Source organism: Cajanus cajan, chromosome 5, assembly GCF_000230855.2.
Source record: "Cajanus cajan strain Asha chromosome 5, NIPB_CcT2T_4, whole genome shotgun sequence".
NCBI lineage: Eukaryota > Viridiplantae > Streptophyta > Magnoliopsida > Fabales > Fabaceae > Cajanus > Cajanus cajan.
In genome coordinates this window covers 46697674-46708233 of record NC_138521.1, presented here as the reverse complement: position 1 = coordinate 46708233, position 10560 = coordinate 46697674, and the positions used below count along the sequence as shown (strand labels likewise).

Genomic DNA, 10560 nt, shown 5'->3' with positions numbered 1-10560 from the left:
AAGTGATCTTGGCTTGATTAGTCCGCACACATCTGTGTATATGAGTTCTAATGGCTTTTGAGCTCTTGAGTCTGACTCCTTTGGAAAACTCAATCGAAATTGTTTTCCAAGTAGACATCCTTCACAGACTTGGTTGGGGTGAGTAATACAAGGCAGCCCTCTCACCATTGCCTTCTTGGAGAGCAACTCTAATCCTTTAAAATTAAGATGGCCAAATCGAAGATGCCAAAGCCACGATTGGTCTTTGTAGCACATCTTGAGACATTGTGGGCCATCACTTTGAATGTTGAGCACGAACATTCTATTTCTCGTCATTGGCACCTTTGCAATGAATCTACTTGTGTTATCTCTTATAGAAAGGTTATTATTCTTAAGTTGAATATCATAACCTTTCTCTAAGAGTTGTCCTAAGCTCAAGATGTTGCTCTTCATGCTTGGCACATAATATACGTTGGAAATAAATTGATGTTCTCCATTCTTTAGTCAGATGAGGACATTACCTTTTCCTTCCACCGCCACCTTTGATTCATCTCCAAAAGTCACGTTTCCCTTTACTGATTCGTCAAGCTCTACGAACATGCTTCTTTTCCCACACATATGGTTACTTGCTCCACTGTCAAGGTACCACTGATTATCCTCGCCTTTATCTTGGCCCTTGTAAGCCAATAGCAAGGTACCATCTTCTTGACACCTTTCTTCAGCATAATTGGCTTTCTCTTCGACTTTATTTTTGTTAGGGGCTCTACATTCAGAAGCATAATGTCCAAACTTATTACAATTGTAACACTTGATTCGTGACTTGTCATACCTTGAATTCAGATTTCCTCTCCCACGACCTCTGTTAGAGCTTTCTCCTCTCTGGTTATTATTGTTAGGCCTTCGTCCTTGTCCATGTCCATATGCACGCCCTCGTCCTTGTTCTTGACTATAGCTTCGCCTTGATTGGTTGTGTGCATTTTCTTCTTTTCTTGAATCAACATGTGCCTTGAAGACTTGCTCCACGATCTCTTCCTTCTTCTTTTTCTTTTCTTCATAAGCTTGCAACGAACCAAGAAGTTGCTCTATTGACATGGCCTCCAAGTCTTTTGTTTCTTCGGTAATGGTGACAATATGTTCGAACTTTGGATCCAATGATCTAAGAATTTTCTCCATAATTGTTACATCATCTAACTTCTCACCATTTCTTTTTAGGTTATTAGTAACTGTTAAAACTCTCGAAAAGTAATCGGAGACTAGTTCACCTTCCTTCATATGTAAAGCTTCAAACTCTCCTCTCAAAGTTTGAAGACGTACCTTTTTTACTTGATCTGCTCCCTTGTAAGAGATCTTGAGCTTCTCCCATGCTTCCTTGGCTGTCTTGACTCTGGAAATCTTCTCAAAAGTATCTTCATCTAATCCTTGATAGATTAGACAGAGAGCTTTCTTGTCTCTCTTCCTTGAGTCTCTCAAGCTATCCTTTTGAGCTTGAGAAAGACTCTCTACATTCTCTAGTTCGGTGTGGCCCTTCTCGACCACCTCCTAGACATCATGTGCACCAAGGAGAGCTACCATCCTTAAGCTCCAATTGTCATAGTTGCTCTTGGTAAGCATCGGGACTTGAAAAGGAACTCCAGTATTTGCCATTTCTCTGAAGATCTTATGGCTCTTGATACCACTTTGTTGGGAAGAAACTTTAAAGGCTAGAAGGAAGTGTTTAAGATTGGGAGAGGTTGGAAGATTTTGAGAGAAAGAAAGGCTTGTTGTATTGAATGCTTCTAAACTTTTTGGCTTACTTCCAAATGCTACAACCATCCCCTATTTATACTAGTGGCACCTCCTTAACCAATGGTTAGGATCTTGCCACCACAACATTCATCTAAGGGCTATAATTCATTCTCTAGAACTTTCTAAAACATTCCTACAATTCTAAACTTTTCTAAACTTATCTAGAAACATCTTATGGATAAACATCTATAGATATTTTGTACATCATTCTAGAATCTTTTAGATAGAATTTTCTAGAATTTTATTTGGGCCTTTGCTAATATTGGGCTTTTATCTTTTAAGCCCAACATACAAAATCAATTTATATTCCAACATCCCTAAGACTCGAGGCCTTGGCTATCCTTGGCATGACGACATCTCCTGTGAGCTCCTACCACATGGCATTCACTGACAGCTCTGGTGGCCTAGCCAAGATGGCATCCTGATAATCTCCAGAGTTAAAGCGCAAACTAATGAACTGGTTGAAGTTTGTTAGGGTCATGGACCAGTGGTTCCCATTCATCCAGAAGGACACCATGCGAACGCGTGGGCCATAAGGGGACCTTGAAGAATGTTGTTCTAAAGATGCTAAGAACTCTTTCATGGCCTCGTGTTGGCCTAGATATACTCAAAAGGAACTCCCAACCAATGCCGGTTAGGAACTATTGGACCCTATCCCAGAGTCCTACTAGTTCTAGGATGCTTCACTAAAGTACCCTCATGGGAGCGACCTCAAAAGTCTCTATGTGTTGATGCCTTTAACGGATCCTGTCACTCATGACCGTTGGAGGGGTAGTAGGGGGGACTCAAGCATGTTTGCCAACTCTTCTTCCTTAACTCATTTTGGGGAGCGAAAGATCACGAAAAGTAGAAAAATATGTAGAGAAAGCAAGGGAGAAAGCAGAGAAATGGGAAATTTAGAGTGAATTAGAATGGGGGAGGAGTCCCCCTTATATAGGCCTCTAGGAGGCATGGAATGGCCATTTTAGTCAAGTTTGGGAACGGCCGTTCAGGCCACGTGCCATTTTTTTTTTTGAAAAATTCCTACCCCTCTGTATACCCTTGTGCCATGCCATGTGCATGCAATGCATTTATGCTGAACTAAAATGCAGATTAATTTTTATTTTGAGAAATTAATTATATTTCACCAAATTGTCACTTCTTATTTGATCAAGTGGGCTACTTATCAATTTTAAGAAACCAAATGCACATTATATGGCGTGTGTCAATGAAGACCAAGTTCTACATCAACTTTTACTAACTTTCTCCATGATTTTAGGGATCAACCTATCCTTGCTTCTTGTATACACAGTATAAAAAAAAATATAAATTATGGACAAATAATTTATGACAGATACAAATTTGTTGGCAAATTTATATTTTCGACAGAAAAAAAATTGTAAGAAAATTTATATTACCGACGAAATATTTTTGAAGGATTTATATTTTTTGAAAATGTAAGAATTTCTAACAGAAATTTTTGACAAATACTTAAGTTAAAATTTTCCGATGGAATGTTTCCAACGGATAATGGTTTGTCAAAAATTTCATCGTTTCCGACAAGAGATTTTTGATATAATATCCGTCAAAAATAGTTAATATTCCGTCGAAAATTTGATCTGTCAAAAATATTTAATATTCTATAGAAAATTGCATCCATCGAAAATGTTTAATATTTCGTTTGATAACAATGAAGATGATTAAAATTGACAATCATATATTAGAAAAGATCAATAAAATTTTAAATATATATATATATTCTAATAAATTGTTACCTATAAAAGACTAGTAAATTATATATATATATATATATATATATATATATATAGAGAGAGAGAGAGAGAGAGAGAGAGAGAGATGAGGAGGAAGAATCAAATGACTCACAAAGTACCTCTTGATAAAGTTATTCCGCTCAATAACTTATAGTGCATGTTGAATTTCATCGATCTAATTGTTAAATTAAAAGTTTTTAAATTTTACTAATAATTAATATAGAGAAAAATTGATTAGCTCTTGAAAAAATTATTTGATAAAAATATAGTTAAAAATTAATTAGTTTAAATTATTTAACTAGAATCTTATTGACAATTTATTATATGATCTTGATATTTTTGAATAACAAATATTTGGTTTTAAATTTGATATGAAAATATTATGATATAATTAGTTAAGATTTTAGATTATTATTTTATTAATGATTGATAATTAGAAAATAAAACAAGGATAAATACATTTTTTTGAATTTTATATTTTAGATTTCAGATAAATAAATATATTAAATTAATTAATAATTTATATAAAATTTTAAAATTTAATTTATAAATAAATATGATAAATAAAAGAAATTAATTAGATAAATAAATTTAAAAAAATCCTTCGAAATACTCTTGTTCATATTTAATATATAACTTTTTAATTTATATTAAGATTAAAAAATAAAATAATGATCAAATTAATCGCATATAGAAGATAACAAAATTATTTTAACCTTAATATCCAAATAAATTCAAAATTTTATTCATTATTATTCAACTAATATTTTAATTTGTATATTAGACATCATAAGTATTATTTATATATAAATAAGTTTTAATATGTAATAAATAAATATTTATAATTTTATAAATTATATTATCATTAGAAATTATAAAAATAATATTTTAAAATATATAAATTATTTTTTAAGATTTTAAATTTATAATAAATAATTTAAATTGTATCATAATATTAATTTTAAATAGAAATAAGTAGATTGTTAATTATAAATGTAAGTATATACACAAATAAAGATTAATTAAATATAATATAATTATTATATATATTATTATATTTTATAATAGCCCGAACACATCAAAATGAGAGGGATCCAAAGATTGTATAAATATGAGATTGTATAGTTGAGGATGGTATAAAGAAATTAATTTGTACTACCTATACTAATAAGGTGCATCTACTTTTCAGTAGCTAATCTCATTAGAACTCTACAATTAAGCATGTTTGACTTAGCTTGGAGAATTTAGGGATGCGTTACCTTTTGGAAATTTCCTAGTCGAGTAAGGACAAAGCACGTTGAAAAGTCTTGTGTTGGTTTGTCGGATCAGTCGTTGATCCTAAAAGTGGATGGTTATCTCAAAAAGGGTTACCCACAAAGGGTCGAGAAGTTGTGTGAGATGTTATCGTGTAAACTGTCGTGAAATGGAGTCTATAAGAGATCAAATATGAGGGGTGTTACATTAATAAATTTATTAAAATTAAACAGAAATTTGTCGACAGATTTATCTATCAGAATCAGATAAAGATTTTCAAACAATATCGACAAATTTTTTGACAGAATATCTATCGATAATTACCAACAGATATTTACCACAGAATCATCCATTAGAAATTTTTGACAAATTAAATTGTTTACAACATTTTTTTTTCAACGCCCTTTTTTCTAACGAATTTGCATCCGTCGAAAATTCTCTCTTTCCGACAAATATTCCTTTTTACCGATGGATTAAATCTGTCAAAAATTTACGTTTTTCTTGTCTTAGAAAATAATTTTGTTGATCAAGATGAAGTGATTTTTTCAAAGATGACTTAGACGAAGAAAATTATTTAATAATTTTTTTTTTAAGAAGTGGAAGCGTTTTAAAAATTATCAAAGTAGTATAAAAACACTTCTACGAGACATTGTGTATAACATCAGATAAGAAATTCAATTTTATGTATACATTCATCTAGGACATGTATATTTGTGTATTCATTTGATCTTATTAGACATTTTAGAGCATTATTAATGAATAAACAAATATGCATATTGGTATGCTTATTCATTTTAGAAATTATCAGAGTGATCACATCGGCTTGTTCGCATTAGAGCATACATTGTATATCAGAGCCTTAGATGCCAATTGGAGCATATCTATCATTTATATCAAGGTCTGTGATGCATTTTAAAGCCTAATGTATTTATTAGATCATGTATTAGAGTCTCTGTTGCATATGATATCCTATGTTCAAAGTATATAATAAATTATCATGGCAAAGCCTATTTGTCAAAGCATTACTAGTTTATATTAGAGTATGCTTATTTAGAATATTCATACCAAAGCATACATAATTATGAGATAAAATGAATATGGAACTCCTCCTGAAAACATGCATGATCTGAAAGGCATTATATGTGCATTGAGAAAAAAATGTAGTCATAGTAACAAATATATCATAGCATATTGTATAAAATAGTAAAAAGAAATCATTCAAAAAAAAATTCAAAATCAACAATCTACTCCCCTTTTTGGCACAAGCAAAAAGACTATGCAAAAAGTGCGTCTCCCCCTAAAGTTATTCTTATTTCTCATCAGAGCTTAAGTCAATGTGCAGACGACTAAGTAGCTTATGGAATTTCCTTTCAACGCATGCTTGCTTTAGGTAATCATATCGAAGAGTTTTGAAAAGACCAACAAGGAGGTTGTTCCTGTCATTTTATGTTGCAAGGGTAGAAGTCAAAGGTGGAGTAGATGAACCTAGTTTATCAAATAAAGGCATATAAACAATTTTTTTATAATGAAAAATAATGTTACTAGGCAAAAAGATATGAAAAGTAATAGAGAAAAGAGATAAATAATGGTAGATCCTACATCGAGTAGAGAGTGTGTTGAAGATGGAGGGCATAGCACTAGAAATGATGGAAACTTCTAGAGAATCTGGATTAGCTTGGTGTATCCACTACTACAGGATGTATTATCTACATCAGTTCTGCAAAGTCATCTACATCGGTTCTAAAACCGATGTAGAATAGAGCGACTTAGAAAATGTATACTTCTACATCAGTTTTAGAACCGATGTAGATTATGCATATCCTACATCGATTTTCCTAAGAACCGATGTAGATTTATACATAAATCTACATTGATTCTCAAGAAAATCGATGTAGATTTATGCATAAATTTACATCAGTTCTTTAGAAAACTGATGTAGATTACATTTTTTTTAAAAAAAAATCATGTTTGTTTTAAGATTCTTTTTGAGTGCCTGTAATGAACATATATATAAATCTTAGACAGATTTTTTTTTATCTATATATAGTGGACAAATATTGTGCATCAATATTAACAAGGCCACCAAATTGCAATAACAAAAAACACACAAAAAAATTATAATATACATGCTTATGTATAAATTTTAATGAAGCGGATAAATATTGATGACACCTAACAACAACATAACCATAAAAATGAAATGGAAATCCAAAATAATAAAAATTAGAAATTAATACAAAATGGTTTCAACGCTGGTGTTAATTGTACAAAAGACTAGAAATTAGAAATGCACCTGTTAATAAGCAAGGATTCTTTTCAAGTGAAGAGAATCAAGGGACGGGCATGTTACTTTATAAATCTCTTATAGTCAGAGGGAAAATGGTTTCAACTTTGAACAAAAACATAATCAGAAGATCCATATTTACTCTTGTTATTTTCAAAAAATTCTTGCAAAAGTTAATAACATTTTCTACCTTTAAAGTAAACTAATCCAAACAAGCTAATTGTCCCTCCTAGTCCTAGAACCTCTCATCACATGGTGAAAGCATTGGTTCCTGTTTTGAGGATTTTAATATTCACTCATTACTATATAAAACTAGAAAACAATGTGCACTTCAATCACAAACTTCTTTAAGTTTTAATTAAGTTAGTATTTAGTACTGTTATGATAATCATGAGTCCAACATATCACTCGAAATGATACATATTTGAAGAAGATTTAAAAACTAATAGTATAATTAAAATATTAAAAATAAATTAAAAAAATTATAATAATATAATTAAACATTATCTTGAAAATTTTGGAACATTACAAGCGTAGTGCAAAAGCTAATTAACATTGGAAGCAAAAATTCTGAAACTGAAAATTAGAAAACTAAGGTAACAATGGTAGGTTAGTTAAGATGATATATTCATTACAATCTCAGTATGAACAATTTATCAACTAATTTTTCTTACAATTGTTACTGGAATCTATTCTCATGGTTAATGACTTGATATAGCTATAATTAATTCCATCATCCAGAAGACAAATTTTCATCCTATACTCCAAAACAAATTTCTTTTTACAAACAAATAAGACATTGAATTGAAGCACAATATGTGTTAGCAACCCAAAAACAAATTAAAGATTAAAGAAATTGTAACCAAAGAGCAAGAATCAATTTATTAAAGAAATTAACTAGTTTCATGAAATGACATTTTACTTTGCAAATGCAGTCATGGAAAGGCATTATTGTGTATATTCTCTCAATGAAAAATAGTTCTTACACTAGGCAACCATTACTCAAGCAAGATAAGTTAGCTTACACCACAAGACATATCACATCATGCCACTATAAATACAACTTCCAATAGCAATTATTCCAGAGAAAAATAGTTTATACCAATGACGTATTATGATAGTGCAGAGCAAAAAAAAATTGGGCATATAATATAATTAACCAGAATGGTCTGTTAGGCACTAAAGACAGGAAACTGAACTGCTATTTGCAACAAATCATGGAAAATCATCTGGGACAAAAAATGAGCTTGTACTTTCAACTTTAAATTATTTAAAAAATGACAATTATTCCAATTATAATAAAAAGTTGGACTACTTTTTGCCTATTGACTACTAAGATGGGTGGTGTTCATTGGATTGTTGCTTATTGTGGCAATGTTGCTTCATGTTTTGCAGTTTCTTTTGGTTGGATTACATTTGAGAGATCGGATTCAATGTATCCTAACCTAGGAGTAATGATTAGTTTTGAATTAGGGATTGATGCGAATGTTTTTCAAAAATAGAACATTACACTGCTTAAGGTAGATCAGTTTCATATCTCTTCCCATCCAACCAATTTCACATTCATATAAATGATTTTTAATTCCCAGCTTCACAATAGTAATCATATTTTGACATGGGCCAAAAGTAATTAAGTGAGTTTCAAATATAAATTGCACGCATAATATCATAGCTGGGCACTGGACATGCAAAATTCTATATGTAAACTTAAATAGTTTTGGCTACTATATAGTTATAACCAACAAGCGCCCACCTGTTGAGGATGCAATTCCAGAGAAAGATTGTCACAAGAAAGACAAACCACAGCAGTAGAATCATCAGGCCTACATTTGAAAGAAATAGAAAACTAATATTTACAAAACCATATCTAGGGAGCATAATTAACCTTCTGAATAAACTATTCCTAAATTTCACACAAGTATAAAATTTCACCTTTGTGACTGCCGTAAAGAACATAAACAGAAAAACTAATAGCTATACTGGATAATTTTAAAACAACACCATCTCTACTTAGGATAGTATATCTAAGTTTGCACAAAGTTAAAAAAAATTCTAAAGTGGTAAAGAATGAAAGTAAAGTAGCCACCCTCCAATGGCACCAAGTAAAACAACATCGGATTGCTTAGCGGCAGAAAGGGTTTCCCCAAGCAATGGAACTCTCATGGCATCCAATGCAGCTCCACCCAAAAGCATCTCTTGGAACTCGTATTTGATCCCTAGTTCAGCAAACACTCAATAGAAAATGAAAATGTTGTGATTATGAAAAAACCAAGAGAGAAAGGGTTACCTTCGAAGGAACCGGCAAGGAAAAGAACGTCTTTGGCGATAGAGATGACTTCGGGGCTAATGCCAACGCCAGGGAGGACAATGATAGTGTAGCGGCAGTGCGACTTGGAAGGAGGGTGCTTCGTCTTCCACGTGATTGCTTCACTTTTTCAATCGACTTTACCACAAACAAGTAATGGGGCTTTGAATAGGGTTTAGATGTGAGGAGAATGGCTCTTGAGCTTGAGAAGAATGATTTGAACATGTGAAGAATAGGGTTTGGGTTTCGGTGCCTGCTTGTTTTACGAGAGAAGATGAATGAGAGGAGAAAGCGTGATTTGTGTGAGAGAAGAACGCGCGATTTTTTTCCCTCTTATGAAGATAATACTACATTGGTTACCCAAAGCCTAACGTAGAATAGAACTCATTTACATCGGTCACACTCAAAATCGATGTAAATATGCTAAAATTTCATACCCACCGCATTTTAAATTTTACATCGTTTTTGACAAAACCGATAAAAAATTGATGATGTAGAATAATGTCTTTCTAGTAGTAATCCTTCAAGTTCCTTCCTAGACCTTGATTTCTTGACACTTCTTAAGCTTATTCAAGACCTCTAATAGAGGTAGAGGCCTCGATTTTCACCTTAGGAGGTGAAGAACACTCTTCAACTGATGTCACTCCTTGGAAGAAGATGAACTACTTAAATCCTCACCACACTCTTTAGGAAGAGGATAAAATAATTGGATCTAAATCAAAGAGGTATTAAGACTTTTGGGAGAGAAAATTCAGAAGTAGAAATGACAATTCTCAAATATATGATCTAAAGTGAGTTTTACAAAGGAAGAAACCTATATATAGAGGTGGAGTAGCTTGTAGAGCAAGTTAGACAAGGTAAGGACAAGGTAGGAACACTTAGATCTAGATTAGCCAATCCTAGATTGCCAAGTGTCACCTTGTCTCTTAGAGGAGACAAGGAGGAGACACTTAGATCTAGAAGAGCCAATCAAGAGGTGCTAAGTGTCACCTTGTCTCCCTTGCTAACAAGAACAAAATATGTAGGAAAAGTTTTGTAGACCTTAGCCATTGAAGGAGCTAGGCGGCCAAGACTTGTTTCCTACATCCAATCCAATCCAAAACTCTTAGAATTGGTTTATTTAGGTTCACCAAATGGTAGTGAGACCTAGCTAAATCAATCCTTGGAAAAAAAAAATGGAGGAAAACAAGCCTAATATGTAA

General features: G+C 32.2%; 1 protein-coding gene and 1 long non-coding RNA gene across 4 annotated transcripts; both read right to left on the bottom strand.

The window, feature by feature from the left end:
• Positions 1 to 483: 483 nt before the first annotated feature.
• LOC145958022 (uncharacterized) lies at positions 484 to 2347 on the bottom strand. The gene is made up of 2 exons (XM_083074472.1): positions 2153 to 2347; positions 484 to 1518 (listed from the first exon to the last, which is right to left on the bottom strand). Exons 1-2 carry the CDS (start codon positions 2345 to 2347, stop codon positions 484 to 486), a joined length of 1230 nt encoding a protein of 409 aa, XP_082930598.1.
• A 3544-nt stretch (positions 2348 to 5891) lies between these two features.
• LOC109811500 (uncharacterized) lies at positions 5892 to 9772 on the bottom strand. Of its 3 annotated transcripts, none has more exons than XR_014434057.1 (3): positions 9341 to 9772; positions 8807 to 9269; positions 5892 to 6509 (listed from the first exon to the last, which is right to left on the bottom strand). It is a non-coding gene; the product is annotated as an uncharacterized LOC109811500 (long non-coding RNA). The 3 variants fall into 3 exon arrangements; XR_014434058.1 differs by having other exon boundaries at positions 5892 to 6254; XR_014434056.1 differs by having other exon boundaries at positions 5892 to 6205; positions 9341 to 9771.
• Between the last annotated feature and the right edge of the window lie 788 nt (positions 9773 to 10560).